At 38.1% G+C, this 19,698-nt stretch overlaps 2 protein-coding genes across 2 annotated transcripts in view; both read left to right on the plus strand.

Moving 5' to 3' along the window:
* The window catches only part of LOC123684683, a 78,803-nt gene extending 60,996 nt beyond the window's left edge, over positions 1-17,807 (plus strand). The window contains exons 3-12 of the mRNA XM_045624049.1: positions 4,590-4,785; positions 6,434-6,761; positions 7,486-7,568; positions 8,946-9,073; positions 9,442-9,711; positions 9,771-10,187; positions 12,019-13,076; positions 14,072-14,605; positions 14,662-14,860; positions 16,467-17,807. Coding sequence (XP_045480005.1) covers positions 4,590-4,785; positions 6,434-6,761; positions 7,486-7,568; positions 8,946-9,073; positions 9,442-9,711; positions 9,771-10,187; positions 12,019-13,076; positions 14,072-14,605; positions 14,662-14,860; positions 16,467-16,773 — 3,520 coding nt within the window. The 3' untranslated portion in view covers positions 16,774-17,807. The remainder of the gene's footprint in view (positions 1-4,589; positions 4,786-6,433; positions 6,762-7,485; positions 7,569-8,945; positions 9,074-9,441; positions 9,712-9,770; positions 10,188-12,018; positions 13,077-14,071; positions 14,606-14,661; positions 14,861-16,466) is intronic.
* Positions 17,808-18,456: 649 nt separating this feature from the next.
* On the plus strand, positions 18,457-19,668 carry LOC123684137 (pre-mRNA-splicing factor 18). The gene has a single exon (XM_045623281.1). It carries the CDS (start codon positions 18,567-18,569, stop codon positions 19,605-19,607), a length of 1,041 nt encoding a protein of 346 aa, XP_045479237.1. The 5' UTR covers positions 18,457-18,566; the 3' UTR covers positions 19,608-19,668.
* The last annotated feature ends 30 nt before the right edge of the window (positions 19,669-19,698 follow it).

Here is a 19,698-nt window from a genome sequence, read left to right on the forward strand (position 1 = left end):
TAGAGAAATCGCTAACCGTACGAACAGAAATACAACTACTGTTATGAGATGTTGTGAAGCGTGGTTTGATAAAGCCCAAAATCAAAGAAGAGTAGGCACCGGACGTCGAAGGGGCACAAATGAAGTTCAGGATCGTCGTCTAAGACTTATGGCCATTAGAGACCGATTTGCGACAACTCGATCTTTGGCTGATGAGTGGTTAGGAGAACAAGGCCATCCTGTATCTGTGCGAAAAGTTTACCGCCGGATAAGGTCTTTTGGACTGCAGCATTATCGACCCCATCTTGTGTTACCTCTGACGGTTGAGCATAGCCGGCAACGATTACAGTGGTGCAGAAAAAGTCGACATTGGAATGTGGAATGGCATCAGATCGTCTTTTATGATTAGTCTCGATTTTTCTTGGGTACACATGATGGCCAAAGAAGGGTTAGACGACGTCGGGGAGAAATACGTGAACCTCAGTTTGATGTTGAGCATCATGTACACCCGACAGTAGGCGTTATGGTATGGGGTGCTATTGCACATGCAAGTAGGTCACCTTTAATCTTAATTCGAGGTAACATGACAGCGCTGCTTTACCTTCAAGAAATAGTAGAGCCATATGTTCTCCCTTACCTTAACTGGCTCGAGAATCCAATATTTCAGCAAGATAATGCCCGACCTCATGTTACCAGAGTTAGTTTAAACTTTTTCAAAGTGACCCATTGAATATTTTGCCATGGCCGCCCAAATCCCCAGATATTTCGCCCATAGAGCATGTTAGGGACATCATGGGTAGAAGACTTGGAAATTTACCCCAGCTCCCATGGACTTTGGCAGCTCTGAGACATGAAGTACAGGTAGCTTAGGTTAGGATATAATGCCTCAAGAAGAAATAGACCATCTTATTGCATCAATGCCGAGACGTGTTGGGGGAGTGTATAGATAATCGCGGTGGACAAACACATTACTTACAAATTTATTAAAGAAAAAATTGTAAACCCTTCGTTTTTTTCTCTAAATTTCAATCATTTACTCCTCGCTATACTATATCTATGTTTTACCGAAAAAAAATTAAATTTAAACAGCTCCTTCTGGGTGTTGCAGTTTATTTGTCGGTTAGTATAATTCCCCTCTTTACCTTCGATGCGAAACAACACCAAGAAATTGTGGCAGAAGACTATGAGGTCGATTATTTTACTACTCTTTGTTGCCTCCACTTCCGGTATTAAAAGAACTCTCGGCGTGTGCGACAGATTCGAGGTTTTAACGTCGACCTTGACGTTATTTTCGTTTTTGTGGAGATAGTTATAGCTGGCCACGTGGGTGAAGGAAGCTTTTTATGGTCGTTCGTGCTGTTTGCCTATCGGTATTTTATTGGGGGATTGTAACGAGCGAAAAATATAAGTTCACCATACACTGGCGAAAAATAATGTTTTTTTTTGTTGTTGAAACTACACGTTCCGAAAATATCAGTCTGTATATTTGGGTATTATTTGGTTGGCTGATTCGACGGTCTGCTTTGTTAGGTTATATTGAGAGCATATTGGCGGGGATTTTGTTGTGTGACTTAAAACGACGTCAAGAGAATACATCATACTAGTGAGGTTAGAATCTTTCTCTTGATGGAATATGGATTATGCGAATATTTTAAAAGATCTTATGAAGATTCAACATGCGTCTGAATCAAAAGTTTCAGTTTCCATCAGTAAATGGAAATATAATTGCCCAGATAGGCCACGAAATTCAAGATAGCTTAAGGAATAAATATTTGTCAAATAATGTATTGTAGATTGTTCATGGACGTATTTGCCTTTCATTCATTTGAAAAATGAGCCACCAAGAAGGGGATAAAATTGAAAATATATCTTCGAAAGAAAATCAAAATTGCCAAATTGTGTAGAATCAGTTTGCGCAATTCTTGCTGAAAAGAAACTAACCTTTAGATCTATAAAAACTTCAAAAAAACTCAATTGCAGAATTTTAGAAAACTACGTTTTTAATATGAAGGACAAAAACGGCGAAGATCATGAAGAATCCAGTTTAAAACCTTTGAATTTCAAGGTCCACTTGGAAAATTTGCGTATGAAATTGAAGTCGAAGAATAATATTCTTCCAAAATTAGCTGGTTCTTTATGGAGTGCTGATGCCAGCACTCTTCGTAAGGCAGCTTTAGCTTTGGTTTTTCCTGTTAATGAATACTGTTGTTCTGTTTGGTTCAATAGTGCTCATGTTTATAAAATTGATTTACAGCTTATGGTTTCTATGAGAATTATCAGTGGAACTATTAAATCTGCAGCTTTACATTGGTTACCAGTGCTATCATCAGGTTGCAGTCAAGAAATCTTGGAATAAATTTCAATTCTACCCGAACTTATTCCCAATAGATTTCCTGAGATTTATCAACACATACTCTTTTGTTAATGATTAATTGTTAATAATTTCTTTATATTGCTCTATCTCAAAACAAAAATGTCCATACCTATACTCCTACAAATTGGCTTGGCGTGGCAATGAAGCAGCTAATTGCTCAATTTATTACTTCCAAGAAGAGTGTGATCTTCTAGAATATTTTCCAAAACTTCCAAAGGTGCTTCGAAAATCTTATCTAATAGTAAATGGTTGGTGAATGATTACTTTAATTTTCAACCGAATAAAACAATTATTTCTGTCCTTATCATCTACCTTAACACACCTGTAAATACAATTTTAATTTACCTCGCAGCTTCAGTTTTTAACGTATTATATTTAAATTTCTCCTTATAGATATTTTGACTCACAGACGTGTGAGGCAACGGCTCAATAAAATTTGATTTTGTCGGGAATATAAAGTTGTTCATATAATAACATGCTATTTATGTTTTCATTGCCACCGTCCAACTATTTATAACGTTTATTCTAAATTGAATCAATGGAACATCAAAGATGCGTGCATATATAACATACATATTTCATTTATAAATAGTACGAGAGCCACATCTGAGAGAGGTTTGAAGAGGACTTATAGGTGTTCAGAAAAGATCCCATTTGTAATTCTCCAAAGTAAATATTGAATGAATAGAATATATGGAATTATGACTACTTGATGAATAATTGACAAAAAAAAAAACATCAAATACTCAAAGTAGTCGAAAATGCTTGTAAATTAATGTGTTTAACATCTCATCCCACATTCGAAATATGTATAATCATCTCATTTTCTTGGAATGTACACAAATGATTCTGCCAAAAATATAGATACCGTATTTTTTGTGTAGACAAACAAGTTATGGTTGAACTTGAACCATCAGAACTATAATGATGCATAACGATTTAGCTTCTTATATTTCAATTATACGATTATCATAACCATTCGCGTAAACAATGCTTTAAACATATTTGCACATACGTGAGTTGCATGATACCCACTTTATTATGAAAGTACGGGGATACGTCTAGTACATTTCAGACTTGCATGACATGCATAACTTGATCTTCACGTTAGACTAATGCTGAATAAATTATTGAGGATTAAAAAAATGCATGATCAAATATTTACTTGGATTGAAGAATGAATTCGTTAGTCTTCTTATTCTGAAAGTTAAACTGCAATTTCAAGGGAGTGTAGTAGAGTCTAACAAATGAGCTAAAACAATTAAGTTCATCTAATTGCATATTATACCTCAACTCAATATTTAGAGCCATATTTTTTTCAATATAATATTTTTTTCGAGATTCTACTTTATCTACGACTAATTTATTTTCATGAGATTTTTAATGAACAATTTCATTTGTCAACAACATTGAAACTAGTAATTTTACAATTAATAAATTGTCCTATTTTGACCATTGAATGATTTCCTTGGAATTAAAAGGTAAAAACCACAAGTGTAATGTGTAGGTAAAGTCGTAGACAAATGTCTAGTATGATTTGAGTTCAAATAAAATTGAATACAGCGTTGAGAATCCTAGTTTGTAAAAATATATGTACATACTTAGAATAGCAACGATTTTGCATACTTCAATTCATATTACTCTACTGGAGTTTGCAAAGACAAAGAAGTAATTTGTCAATTCATTGTACGTGATTGGTTCCCGATGAAGCAATGGTAATAGAAGTACTGTGGTTCCACCCCCCCTTTCCAAAATCTGGTATTTTAAAGGCTGAAAATAGTCTGCTGAAGAGGTTTCATCCTAGTCATCATGAAAGCTCAGTCAATCGGTGAAACCTGATTCATATATGTTAAGTTTTTTTCATTTCAAGTTTGTATAGAGTAAAAAAGGTCGACGTTTGTGAACTTTGATTTAATTAAATTCGTACAAATCTGGGTAGGAGTTTTGTTGCCAAATAAGCCAAACCAACCCTAGAAATCTGCCTTAGAGTTTCATCTCGACAATTTTTGCCAAGTGGCCAATTGTAACGTTACAGAATAAATAAATGTGTTCTGAAGAATATCGAGAATCTTAAAAGAAAAGCAGCAACGTTAAGAGATTCTCATAAGGTCTCACAAGTTTCAATATCCACTAGCTTCCATCCAGGTTTCATCTCATTCAGCGGTCCCCAATCAACTTCGATTGTGGGGCTTTACATCAATAATTCAGCGTTTCTAAGGGCTTCTTTCTGTTTCAGGCAAGAAGCCAGAGAACTTATAAAGAATGCCGTGAACGCAAACGATGAGGACGCTGTAATATTCACGGGACATGGCTGTTCTGACGCCATAAAGAAGATAATAGGCGCTTTGGACCTCAGGGAACAACCTGTAGTCTTCACCGGTCCCAGTGAACATCAAGATAACATACTTTTATGGCAGGAAGCAGGTGCCGAAGTAAGTTGAAATAATACGTTTGGTTTGAGTGGAAAACATTTGAGGGGAATGATAATAATCACCCACATTTTGGTTACTACTGTTTATGAATTTATTTATTTCTTATTTATTCATTTTATTGAATTTTTGTTTCTACTCCGCTAAATGTAGATACAATGAAAGAATGAGGTCATCATTAAATTTGGATTTTTTAGATTTGTGTAGTTTCTTTCCTAGTTCAACTTGGCAACAATGTCTAAAAGAACTTATCATGCCACTCTTACAAATATTCTGATATGTCAAAAAAAAAGCATTTTACTCGATCGTTCCTTATAAAGGGTGTTTTTTTAGAGCTATAGAACTTTAAATTGCAATAAAACAACGATGGATTATTCGATCGACATGAATTTTATTTATCCGCAAGATAATCTTGTGGCATTACATTTTAAATATGATTTCTGGCATATGACCGCCACGGCTGGCTCGGATGTAGTCCAATCTGGACGTCCAATTTTCGATGACTTTTTTCAACGTTTCTGGCCGTATATCGGCAATAACACAGTGAATGTTATCTTCCAAACGGTCAAGGGTTTGTGGCTTATCCGCATAGACCAATGACTTTACATAGCCCCACAGAAAGTAGTCTAGCGGTGTTAAATCACAAGATCTTGGAGGCCAATTCATAGGCCCAAAACGTGAAATTAGGCGATCACCAAACGTGTCTTTCAATAGATCGATTGTGGCACGAGCTGTGTGACATGTTGCGCCGTCTTGTTGAAACCACAGCTCCTGGACATCATGGTTGTTCAATTCAGGAATGGAAAAGTTAGTAATCATGGCTCTATACCGATCACCATTGACTGTAACGTTCTGGCCATCATCGTTCTTGAAGAAGTACGGACCAATGATTCCACCAGCCCATAAAGCGCACCAGTCAGTTTTTTCTGGATGTAACGGTGTTTCGACATACACTTGAGGATTAGCTTCACTCCAAATGCGGCAGTTTTGTTTGTTGACGTAGCCATTCAACCAGAAGTGCGCTTCATCGCTAAACAAAATAAAATGGACATAGTGCGCGATACGTATTCCGCACAGAACCATTATTTTCGAAATGAAATTGCACTATATGCAAGCGTTGTTCAGGCGTGAGTCTATTCATGATGAATTGCCAAACCAAACTGAGAATAAATCACTTGACAGCTGTTAAAGCGGTCGCCATCTTGAACAGTAATGCCAATTTAAAGTTATATACTCGAAAAAAAACACCCGTTATTAGATCTAATCTAATGAATCTATCAAACGATGCATCAGAAAGAACTACTCAATCTATAAATCCCATCTATTTAAAAGTTTTTCCAATAGGGATGAGTTCGAAATGGTTGCAATGGCAACACTGTGCATTATTTTTCGACATTTTCATGTCATTTGTGTTCAATATGTAATGCCATTCAATCATGGAAAGATACATGCTTCCACGAGGTTTAGTCCAAGACACTGTTCTTGGACTAAACCATTATAACCATTTCAATTTATATCATTTCTATTGGGAAGACCTCTATATTTCTTCATTGAGCATACCTATAGGTACTTTTATATGATTTTTCAAAAAGTTCAATAATGCAACACTTTGAAGGTCTATTCATTGATCTTTTCCTTCTATTTTGCGCAGATGATAAGGATAAGAGAAACGAAGGAAGGTTTCCTGGACCTGCAGTACTTAGAGAACCAGCTCAAATTCCACCAGAACTTCAACAGACTGATGATCGGCTGTTTTTCTGTAGCATCGAACGTAACGGGTATCATCACAGATGACGTTGCCTGTACAATCCTGTTGCACCAATACGGAGCTTTGGCATTTTGGGACTACAACAATGCAGCGCCTTCCATCAGTGTGGACATGAACCCGGTGGTACCCGGCGTAGAAGAGGGTACCAACGCAAACAAAGATGCCATATACTTCTCCGGTCATAAGTTTATCGGTGGAATCCAAACTCCAGGTAAGATTTTTTCATTTTTTTTTCTACATTCATGCAAAAAGCAAAACTTTATGGAAATATATTTAGTGGAAAAAGAAGTTCTTTATTGCACTAGTGCAATAAAGTTTTTATTGCACTCATCTGTCATTCTACTTCAACGTGCTGTCATCATGACAAACAAATATTTCAGCCTGAAGGAAATAACGATGTACAGTTACCAAGTATTAGTACGTTTACAGCAGTAACAAATCAAGAAGTGGATTCAAAAAGTACTTCACTACGAAATATTCATGTTGAAAATTGCACCAATTGTTCATTCACTTTCAACATTGAGGGTAAAAATAAAGTTTGAGTTGAATTGTTCGTAACGTATCAGTTACTGTTTCAATGCAAATCGATATTAATAATAAAGTATTCAAGTTGCGCTTTTCATTTTCCTACACCTAGTGCCGCACCTCAATAAATCATTTTTTGCTTTTTGCATGAACGTAGAAAAAATGTTGTATGCAACTCGTGCAAAAATTGTTTATTGCACTCGACGAGTTGTCGACAATTTCACGTCGAGTGCAATAAACAATTTTTGCACGAGTTGCATACAACATTTTTTCTACGTTCATGCAAAAAGCAAAAAATGATTTATTGAAACAATCACTTTTTGCACTTGTTGCATAAATAACTATTTTACTTTGTGTTTGTTGTTTTGTATATTATAATTTTATTGTTATTTCATTATTATTTCCCACAGGTATACTTATTGCGAAGAAAAGTCTCTTCCGTAGAATGAACAGATGCGAAGGAGATGGTTTCTTCGTAAACGAACAAAATAAGGTGAGTAATGTAGATCAAACAACAAATTTGAAAACCATTTTTAGTACTGAGCTTTCAAATATTAGGCCAATTGAAAAATCCCCGGTCTAATGCACAGATGACGTTGCTAGTATCGAATCCATATGATTTTTAGTTAGTACCAATCTTCAAACGATACGTGTCAAAATTTGACAGCAGTCCGACCATTAGTTTGTGAGATATTGCGTTGTGAGTGTAGCTACTTTTGTCATTTGAAAAAAGATAGAAGAAAAAAAATTCGTGATAAAATATTGCTTTTCGAAGGGAAAAAATACAGTTGCAGCAAAATCTTAGCTTGATGAAGAGTTTCCGGGGTCTGCACCAGGAAAATCAACCATCATTGATTGGTATGCTAAGTTTAAACGTGGTTAAATGAGCACCAAAAACGGCGATCGCAGTGGACGCCTAAAAAATCGTCACCGACGAAAAAATCAAGAAAGTTCACAAAATAATTTTGAATGATCGTGAAGTGAAGTTGATCGAGATAGCAGACATTGTGAAGATTTCATCTGAACGCGTACACCATATCATTTACGAATATTTGTACATGAGAAAGCTGTGTGCACAATGGGTGCCGCGCGAGCTCACAATCGATCAAAAGCAACAACGTTTTAATGATTCTGAACAGTGTTTGAAGCTGTTTAAGTGCAATAAACCTGAATTGTTGCGCCGATATGTGACAATGGCTCCATCATTTCACTCCGGAGTCCAATCGACAGTCAGCTGAGTGGACTGCACACGATGAACCGAATCCAATGCTAGGAAAAACACAACAGCTGGCAAGGTTATGGCATCAGTATTCTGGGATGCGGAAGGTATAATATTCATTTATTACCTCCAAAAGGGCCAGACCATCAACAACGATTATTATGTAGCGTTATTGGATCGTTTAAAGGATGAAATCGTTAAAAAACGGGCCCATTTGAAGGAGAAAAGGTGCTGTTTCATCAAGACAATGCGCCGTGTCACAAATCAATGAAAATAATGGCAAAAATGCATAAATTGGTCTTCGAATTGCTTCTGCATCCACAGTATTCGCCAGATCTGGCTCCCAGCGACTTTTTCCTGTTCTCAGACCTCAAAAGAATGCTCGCTGGTAAGAAATTTAGCGTCAATGAAGAAACCGAGGCCTATTTTGAAGCGAAAAACAAATCGTATTACAAAATGGTATCGAAAAATTTGAAGATCGCTATACCGCTGTATCGCCCTTGAAGATAACTATGTTCGATAATAAAAAATTTGTTTTAACTATATTAGACCGGGGACTTTTCAATTGGCCTGTTAGAGACCTTATTATCTGAGCCATTATATTACATCTATTCGAAGTAAACTAAGTACCTAATTTTTTTGAATTCACAGACTTTAGAATTGCAAGAAGAGGGAAGCTGTGCTGCCATGGTGGAATCCATAAGGGCCGGACTTGTGATACAACTCAAGGAAGCTGTCACCTCTACAGTTATCATGCAACGTCAAGAAAAAATCAACAAGTATGTACCTATATTCGCCTGTGAAATGTTCCACACATAAATAAAATTGTTGGCAGAAAACAAACAACTGAAATGTCTTATCTATCTCGATGATTCATTTTAACGTCATAATCTCATTTTTAATTATCTATTTGAGGTTGATAAATTAACCGGTTTTGTGCAAACGATTTATTTTTAAAAATTCGTCGTTATGTAATCCACATGAATGATAGTAATTTCATTAAAATTGTAGGTGTTTTTCTTGGCAATACTAATTGGCTACTTCATCAAATATGCATCGGACTATATCATCATATTAATATAATTTAATGTTATGAAGTTGTTGGCGGAAATAAACATCTGTAACGTATATTGCAATTTCTTTTCAGACAAATGTTGCAACACATTCGCACAATACCTGAACTAATATTACTAGGAAACAATTCTTCGAATCTAAAAAGACTGCCACTGTTCTCCTTCATGGTCAGACATCCTAGAGGATTGTACTTACATCATAACTTCGTCTGCGCCGTCCTAAATGATATCTTCGGCATCCAAGCTAGAGCTGGCTGCCCTTGTTCTGGACCTTATGCCCAAGAGCTTCTAGGAATCGACCACAGCCTGGCAGACCAATACGAAAACATTATTTTGGAAGACAGGTAATGACCATCGAAATAAACTAAGCCACCAAATAAGTCCATAAATCTGATTCTTGCAGACGTCTCAGCAGCTTGAACCTAGGCACCGATAACTCGACATTAGAACTCCTGAGGCCTGGTTTCACAAGAATCAGCCTTCCTTATTTCATCAACGACAACGAGTTGGCTTACATCATGGAAGCGGTAAAGATGGTTGCTACGGAGGGCTGGAAGCTGCTACCCCAGTACATGGTTGACCTGGAGACCGGAGAATGGCGTCATTACACCAACGCCATCACCAAAGACAGGAAGTGGCTATCCTCAATCCGTTACGTGGACGGTAAGATGACCATGAACGAGAGAAGGATATCTGGTCCTGGTCTGTTCCCCCAGAACTACTCGGAATGTCTTCAGACTGCCAGAAACCTCTTCAACAGGGCTAGGAAGTCGGCTAACAGGAAATCTTTGATAGAACAGGAGATAAATTTCGATTCGAGGTTAGTTTTGGTTGTCCTGACAGATTATCTACTCAGAGACTCAGAGACAGTGGTGAAAATCGACTACCTTCCCCTACAAACTCCTATTACTTTGCTTCTTTTCACCTTGAAATATTGAAGTACACTGCTCAACAATTGATAGGGATCACTTACTTGTTCTAAATTTATTTCTGAAATATTCGCTCCAAGATTATAAATTTAGTCAGCTATCAGAGTATTTTCAGTTGATAATATGGTTCACTTGAGAAAAGAATGAAAAAATGGAAAGTTGGAGAGAAAAAAAGACTTTATTAGGACCACTCAAAATTCTGTGTTTGAATAACATAAAAATTTTATGATGAAACCACAAGAAGGCTGAAGTTTCGGTTAAGCTAGTACCTAGTTGGTCCCCCACGAGCTCGTCTCAAGCATTCTACCCTATGAGGCATACTTTCGATCAAACGATTTATAAAATTTTGGGGCAAATTCGTCCAAATATCCCGTAAAGCGTTAGAAAGGTCCTCCAGGTTATTGATCGGTTGTTCTAAGGTTGACAATTGTCTAGACATCTCAGACCAGACATGTTCGATGCAATTCATGTCTGGAGACTTCATTAACCAGACGACTACGGTGTGGACGGGCATTATCGTCAATTAAAATGAAATTCTCGCCCACGGCAGCCGCAAACGGAACAATTATGGGTTCAATAATCATATCGTGATATCTCTGGCTGGTCATGGTGGTGTTCTGCAGAACAACCAACTCTGTGCGTTGGTTCAAACAAATGCCTCCCCATACACATATTGAACCTCCGCCAAAAGCTGTTGTGGGTACCATAAACTGTTCTGCATACCTTCGACCTCTTTCCCTCCAAGCAAGAATACGTCCATCGGAGTTGACCAAACGAAATCTAGACTCATCCGTAAATAAACATCGGCTCCAATCTTCAAGTGTCCAATTGCGGACTCCTCAGCCCATTGCCGTCGATGAACCCGGTGTTCCCTATTCAAACGGGGATATTGTACCCTCCTACGTGCTCTCAAACCACGAACATGTAGTCGTCGTCTTACAGTCTGGTTCGAAATTAGAACTCCTGTTGCAACTCTCAGTGATCTATTGAGCCGCGACGCCGGGTAAGTGGGATTTCTCCTAGCATTGAGGATCAAAAGACGATCTTGGGCAGCTGTTGTACTGCGCTGCCGACTTCCCCCATAAACATAAGCTACTGAGTCGTTTTGGATGAACCTATTCCAAGCCCGACTCACGACACTTTGCGAAACATTCAACCGCCGGGACACTTCTCGCTGGGACAAACCTTCTTGTATCCACCGTATGATTTGGTCCAGTTGCACAGGAGCCAAACGTCTTCTCGGCATGACTGATAAGCTGATATTGTTCTCATTTCTTCAATCATTGTCACCTTATGTGTTTGAACGAGAGAAAAAAACAGATTTAATAACAAATACCACATTGCTTTTCCCTCCACCTGTAACAGCCTACAGATAATAATCGATTTTGTGAACAAGAGCCGATGAAGTGAGGAAGACTTTGATATAATCAACTCAAAACATCTTACTTTTTCCTTAGAGGACATATAATGTACAGATATTCACGAGATAACTTGAAAAAAATACAAATGAAGAGAAGTTCATAAGTGATCCCTAGCAATTGTTGATCAGTGTATATTAAAAACTTCTATACAAAGAAAATGAGGCAATAACTCTAAAATGGTCTATCAATTCTATCTGACCAACATGGAGATATTACTTGACCCCAGAGTTTGCTCTCTTCTGCCCCTTATTTAAAAATGGCAGCATATCTGGCTATCTTTATCATTATTTTTCCATTCAAGGTGCGAGAAGATCAGATGGTTCATGCTGCAGCAAGAGGCCCAAGACCTGCTGACTAGCAACGCTCAGAACGTCAAGCAAAACGTCCCGTTCGACCCGTCGGCAAACTTCAAACAGTCGCCGGGAAGGGAGGATCAATCGCAATGCTCCAAAGTTCCCACTGCCAGCAACGGTTCTCCGCGCCACTACAGCTTCCCCTCCATCGAAGACCCCAACCTCCTCACCTGTTCGTCTCCAGTGCCATATTTCTTACGCGACGTCAACGGGGGTCTATACTACCCCCAAATCACACAAGCGCCTATGAACTTCGCCATAGGTGAAGCTGTGAACTCGGCCAACTTGAATCAGCTCCACCAGAACTTCGTCCGGGAGAGGTGTTTGAGTTTAGGGGCTCCGAACATGTCTTCTCCGGTGTTGAGCCCCTCTACTAGGGTTAGTCTAGGTATGGGACACTTCAGGACGAGAAACATGAGTTGTGGGAGTCAGAACGATAACTCTTTAGAATCCGACGCTAACATTTCACCCACCCATAGCTTAACAGTCTTGTCCAATGGAGGTTACGACGTGCACTCGCTAGGAAGGGCTTCGCCAGCTCCCGATCTTCAGACCTACGTCACGGAGATGACCAAAGAGCTGGCCACAAACATAAAATCCGAAATTCGGGAGGTTATAAATAAGGTGGAAGACGTGTTGGAGAACACGGACAGTCTGACATCTTACAACAATGAGAGACATGGCAGTGGCAGCGAAGATGGAAGGAGCGACTCTATATCGGCCATAGAGGTGGCGGAATACCTGGAGAAGGTGTCCATAGAGATGGCCAACGAGGTTAAGTCGGAGATAAGGGACGTAGTCAGTGCAGTTGATGTGTTTATAGCTCCGGACAGTCAGCATTCGTATTCCAGGGCTTCCAGTTACGGTGACGACTGTTCCGGAAACAAACATCAGTTCTACACGCCCGGTTCCAGTAGTGACACAGTGATCCAAGTGATGAGCAAGTCGTGTTCGAGTCAGACTACTGCCGAGGACGTCCAGGATGCTGACAAATACAAGATGAAGGGTGAGTATATATTCAATTTTCATTCTGATCTGAAATTTTTCGTGCTTAAATGGATGTTTTCGGGAACAAAACCTTCTCCAGCAGATGTTGGAAAAGGTTTTGAAGAATCTTCGAGATCAAAGATTCTTGTAGCTAGAACCCCATGAAAAGATGGTCCTGAATAAGTTTTTTCTGTGGATAAATTAATGAATTATGACTATTTGATAACCTTCTGATCATTCGCATTACCCCGATGTTTCATTATACATAGTGGCCATTTGAAAACGAAACAGACGAGATTACAGACGAAATAAAGTTTTTCGATAGAAATGCTCGGACAGGTCGATTTCTGTTTCGAGGGGGACAACTTAAGATGTAGGTTACGGACGCATAGCGCTTCAACCCTTGCTGCTACAACCCCCACCCCCAATTTTTGAATAGGGAAGATGGGGTGAGTGATACCTCAATTTAAAGGTATTTTTATACTGATTTCAGCACAGTAGTTATTTTTTCATTTTATGCATTAGTTCTCGAAATATTCATGCGTTAGTTAGTTAGGAAGGAAGCCACAGTCATGGTTGTTTTGAAGCTCAAAATGTCGATTTTTCACAAAACACTACAAGTGCCATGAAAACACCACTTCATTTTCGAATACTTTGTTAAGAATATTTCGAGAACTAATGCATAAAATGAAAAAACAAATACTGTGCTGAAATCAGTATAAAAATACCTTTCTAATGAGGTATCACTCACCCCATCTTCCCTATTCAAAATTTGGGGGTGAGGGTTGTAGTAGCAAGGGTTGAAGCGCTATGCGTCCGTAACCTACATCTTAAGTTGTCCCCCTCGAAACAGAAATCGACCTGTCCGAGCATTTCTATCGAAAAACTTTATTTCGTCTGTAATCTCGTCTGTTTCGTTTTCAAATGGCCACCCTGTATATGTTTTCGTTCAAAGTCTATTCATCACGAAAACAAGAGCCTGTACCAAATGATAATGAATTATTTTCATTTCAGTCCTTCCCAACTCCGTTACTAGCGTCAGTTCTCAAGACAGCGGCATCAACCTGTCCTTCCAAGAGGCGGATCCAACAAACCACGCCTACACCAAGGAGAGAAGCAGCTCCGAATCCCTGGGACACAGAAAGACCGACAAGTGCGAGATCAAGTTCTCCACCCTCCAAAAACAGAGACCCTTCAGGGAGAGTCAGGAGGACCCTGATTGTGGCAAGCCAAACAACGGCCTGAAGTGCCACTCCAAGAACATCTGGGAACCGTCCCTGGAGGCGTTGCAGGAGTTCAAGATGATCAAGGATGGCGATAAGGTGATGGTGTGTCTGTCCGGAGGCAAGGACTCTTTGAGTCTGCTGCATATCTTGCTGCAGTACCAAAATTACTGCACCAGCAAGGGACTTTTGTTCAGCCTGGGGGCTGTCACTGTGGATCCCATAAACTCCGGCTGCGATCCTTGTCTCCTTATGTCCCACTTGAGGAAGCTGGGGGTCCATTACATCATAGACGACAAGAAGAGCGACTTGGATGACATATCAGGTTAGTTGGTCTTGGTGGTGATTTTTTTAGGAGATTTTGAACCGTTTCGTTTGCAGAATCGATGGAGGAAGCTAAAGAGAGCGTTTGTACCTTTTCTTCGTCTTCGGTTAGACATAGGCTGTATGCGTCTGCCAGAAGTTCTGGTTATAACGTCCTCGCCATTGGTCAACACCTGGACGATCTCTGTGAGAGTTTCCTCCTATCTGTTTTCCATACTGGCAAGCTGCAAACCATGAAGAGTCATTATTATATCAAGTAAGTTGCAAGCAGATACTTTTTATTGTGATTTATTCTTGAGAAGGTGGGAACATTGATATTTTTCACAGAAATTGCATAGATCCTTATATTGCTATATACTTATAACCGACAAAGGAACAGCAACACCCAGAAGGAGCTGTTTAAATTTTATTTTTTTTTTGTGAAAAATAGATGGTAAAGCAAGGAGTAAATGATTGAATTTGGAAAAAAACCCTGACAGTTTTTCATGTAAAAAATTTTTGGTACTTAAATATTGTAGTCGTTTTTTGCAAGTTTTTTGAATTCCACAACAAACCAGCTGTTCGAGGAGATCCAAAGTCGATGTTTAGTTGTTGTTAATATGCCTAGTGCACTTGTACGCGAAATTTATCTCCTGCTAAGTGAGTTTGAGAAAGGTCGAATTATTGGTCTTGTGGGGTTGTCATTTCAAGAAATCGCTAAACGTACGAACAGAAATCCAACTACTGCTATGAGATGTTGTCAAGCGTGGTTTGATATTGCCAAAATCGAAGAAGAGTAGGCACAGGAAGTTCAAGATCGACGCCTAAGACTTATGGCCATTAGAGACCGATTTGTGACAACTCGATCTATGGCTGATAAGTGGTTAGGAGAACAGGGTCATCCTGTAACTGTCCGAACAGTTTACCACCGGATAAGGTCTTTTGGACTGCAGCATTATCGACCCCATCTTGTGTTATCTCTGACGGTTGAGCATCGCCTGCAACGATTACAATGGTGCAAGGAAAGTCAACATTGGAATGTGGAATGGCATCAGGTCGTCTTTTCTGATGAATCTCGATTCTCTTTGGGTGCACATGATGGCCGAAGAAGGGTAGACGACGTCGGGGAGAAAGACGCGAACCTCAATTTGATGTTGAGCGTCATCTACACCGGATAGTAGGCGTTATGGTATAGGTGTTATTGCACATGCAAGTAGGTCACCTTTAAACTTTTTTCGAGGTAACATGACAGCGCTACATTACCTTCAAGAAATAGTGGAGCCATATGTTCTCCCTTACTTTAACCGGCTCGAAAATCCAATATTTCAGCTAGATAATGCCCGACCTCATGTTACCAGAGTTAGTTTAAACTTTTTCGAAGTGACTCATGTGAATATTTTGCCATGGCCGCCCAAATCCCCCGATCTTTCGTCCATAGAGCATGTTTGGGACATCATGGGTAGAAGGCTTGGAAATTTACCCCAGCCCCCATGGACTTTGGCGGCTCTGTGACATGAAGTACAGGTAGCTTGGGATAGTATACTTCAAGAAGAAATAAACAATCTTATGGCATCAATGCCGAGACGTGTTGGGGAGTGTATAGATAATCGCGGTGGACAAACACATTATTAACAAATTCATTAAAAAAAGGTGAACTCTTCGTTTTTTTCTTCAAATTTCGATCATTTACTCCTTGCAATAATATCTGTTTTAACAAAAAAAAATTTAAATATTAAACAGCTCCTTATTCCGAGTGTTGTAATGTTTTTAACAGTTAGTATATTTATTTGGCATTTCATCAATGACAAAAATCATTGTGTCAATCAAAAGGAAGTTGGTACAAATTTTCCCACCAAATCTAAATGAATGCCTCGATGTTTCAGGGAACACGATCTCAGAATCATCAGGCCCTTCGTGTACGTTCGGGAAAAGGCAATCAGGCAATTCTCCAACGACCATAACCTGCCCGTGATGATGAGTCCATCCACTCTAGAAATAACCAAAGAGAAACAGCGCATCCGCCAACTTCTAGCTCAGCAGGAGATCATGTACCCGAAGCTGTTCAACTGTTTCAGATCCGCTCTGCACCCCCTTCTTATCCGTTCGGTGCAGGAGGAGAACAAGAAGAAAAAAGAGGAGGACAGCGATAGTGTCGACTACGAGACGGAGGAGGAGCCTGTTTCAAACTGAATTCAATTAAAAAAAAAAAGGAAATGTTTAGAGTCTGAAGAAGTGATATGTGAAAGGTGAAGATGAATCCTTTTCGCGGTTTTATTTATTTTAAGCTTGGGTCCCAGGGTCAGTGAAGAGAAGAAAAAGCAAAAGAAAATATCAAATTAGTGTTACAAAGTAGATTTTTTCTAACAAATTCTGGAGTTGCAAAAATGAACATTCCTCTAACTAGGGCTAAATTTCTGCGATCTGCACCCTGGACGTATGTTACATAAAAATAGACATTTCAAATTCTCCATGAAAAAACAATTAAACTAACCCAAAAAACTTATAGATATATGAATTTCTTTCTTAAAGTGTCATACAAAGAAATAACAGCATAAGAAATAAAAACAATGTTCTTTTGGTTTAATAAGCAGGTAAAATAGGTTAATGGAATGAATAAAAATGGCAACAGTTCTAACATTAATCGCCATTTATCAAATTACAGAAAAATACAAATAATCACTACATAACAAAAAAATAATAAAACTTCACAACTTTTGTTATACGTTGTGTTGTTTCTTATATTGCGTATCTCTTTATATGAATTCGGCTTAACAGATGGGCATAACCTTCAATATTCAAACGTTGTTTTATTTTATAACTTTGAAAATGTGTATATAAGCTTCCTACTTACTATTGAAAATTGTTTGTCATTGTCTCATTTAATTTTATTGTTTGAGAAATACTGAGCGTATTTCGATATTTTTTCCATTAAATGGAAACTTTTTTCTCGACTGAGTTAGGTTTTTAAAATTTTTATTATCGCATATAGCAAAAAATCGTATTTATAGTTATATCGACAGTTTAAGTTTTAATTTGTGATATTGACTTGATTTTTGAGCAATTTGAAATTATTGTTAATTTTAATTAAAAGAAAGATTTGGTCCTTTGTAATCTCGAAACTAAGGATGGTATATAATATTGTTGAAGGTGAGATAAGATATATTTAATAATGTTATGGATAAAATGTATTTTTTTCTTATTACATAATAAAATTGTAAAATCGATCTTTCGCAATTTTTTTCTAAACCTTTCACTTTACAACCTGAGTACACTTCACAAAAGTCCCAGGCGTAAAAGCACATTTCTTCGCCAACTCAGTCAACATATTTCAAGAGTTATACCTATACATGTATTCCTTTAACTTTTCAATGCCTTTTCTGTAGAAAGATTCGTCATTGCTTTAAAATAGGCTTCAACCTCGACAATCACTTCCCCTTTAAAGCAAAATTTTGAACTTTTAATTGTTGTTGTTAATGGGGCACAGTTTGAGCTAAACTTATCAGGCCATTGCTTTGCTTGCAATTTTTTTCCATCATAAAAGAGGGTTTTATCAAAACACAAAACTCATTTTTGTCCATTTTTTAAATAACAACGAATGTAGCGTCCCTTAACCTTCAATATATCGATCCAGACTTTACTCTATGTTCCGAAAATTTGACAAAAATTTTTTGGTAGTAACAAAAAAAATGTGGTATGGCATTGGCAGTGCCATCTGTGAACCAAGCCCGTGACTTATCTCCTCAAAAAATGATGTACTTCAATTTCCTCATTACGCTATTCGAAAAATTCGCCCATAATATAGTTTTTTGATTCGAAACGATATAATTATAATTAATTTGATATCAGACTAGAGAAGGGAAACTCTTTATTCCTCTATGGAAAAAACATAACCTAATCAGTTTCTGTCAACCTCAAAGATATTGTAAACATTAAGTTTTTCTCCCATATTTTACAAACTAAAACAATATAAAAGAAGTTTTACAATGGAGGCCCTTAAGGCAGAAATAGCCCGAAAACGCAAAATTATAGAAGAATTGACCGTAGTAGAACCTGCCAAGAAATATTTCAGCAAAGGCGATTTTATCGCGAAGGAACGAGAGGAATATATCAAAAAATTCGGACTCCCGCTGCAAGGAGAGGAGAAAACCTCGGTGGAAAATAAAAGTGATTCAGCAGAAAGTAACGTAGACGATCATCTTCTTCCACGTCAAGAAGTTATCACTAGATTAAGAGACAGAGAAGAACCAATTTTACTTTTTGGAGAAACGGAATTGGATGCATTCAAACGGTTACGTAAAGATGAATTATTGGAACCAGAAGCTAGAGGTTTCCGAAACGACTTCCAGGAAGCTATGGAGAAAGTTGACCAAGATTATTTACAGGATTTGCTCAAAAATGCTAAAGATGAGGACCAGAAAAAACCCTCTGGAAGTAAAGAACAGAAATGTTTGAGCCATGAAGAAATAGTTGAATTATCAAAAAAAATGGGCAGAGGAAACAGAGAGCATGATATGACAACAATTGTTCATTTCATAAATTTAATATTGAAGTTATGGAATGACCAACTACAGAATAGGATGACTGAAGAAAAGATGGGAACAAAAGGGAAACTTCAAAGAGCCACTTATACACAAACTCAAGTATATCTTAAACCTCTTCTGAGGAAATTGAAGTCATTTTCCTTACCTGATGATATTTTGGATAGTTTAACTGAAATTGTTGTACATTTACTGAACAGAAATTATCTGAAAGCAAGTGGTGCCTATCTCCAAATGGCAATTGGCAATGCTCCTTGGCCCATTGGTGTAACTATGGTGGGTATACACGCAAGAACAGGAAGAGAAAAGATTTTTTCCAAAAACGTGGCTCATGTGATGAACGATGAAACTCAAAGGAAATATATACAAGCATTGAAAAGACTCATGACCAAATGCCAAGAATATTTCCCTACCGATCCATCAAAATGTGTGGAATATGCTGCTTTCGGAGAGACTCAAGCTGAACCATCGACCTCACAATCTTGAATTGCTATTTCATCAATAGATAAGGTTTGTAAATAATTTGTTAATAAAGGTACAAAATATACTATTGTCGTATCATTTGACTGATCATGTT

Source organism: Harmonia axyridis, chromosome 7, assembly GCF_914767665.1.
Source record: "Harmonia axyridis chromosome 7, icHarAxyr1.1, whole genome shotgun sequence".
Lineage (NCBI taxonomy): Eukaryota > Metazoa > Arthropoda > Insecta > Coleoptera > Coccinellidae > Harmonia > Harmonia axyridis.

Coding starts and splice junctions, on each gene's coding strand:
- LOC123684137 (XM_045623281.1), top strand. CDS start 18,567: ATGGAGGCCCTTAAGGCAGAAATAGCCCGAAAACGCAAAATTATAGAA.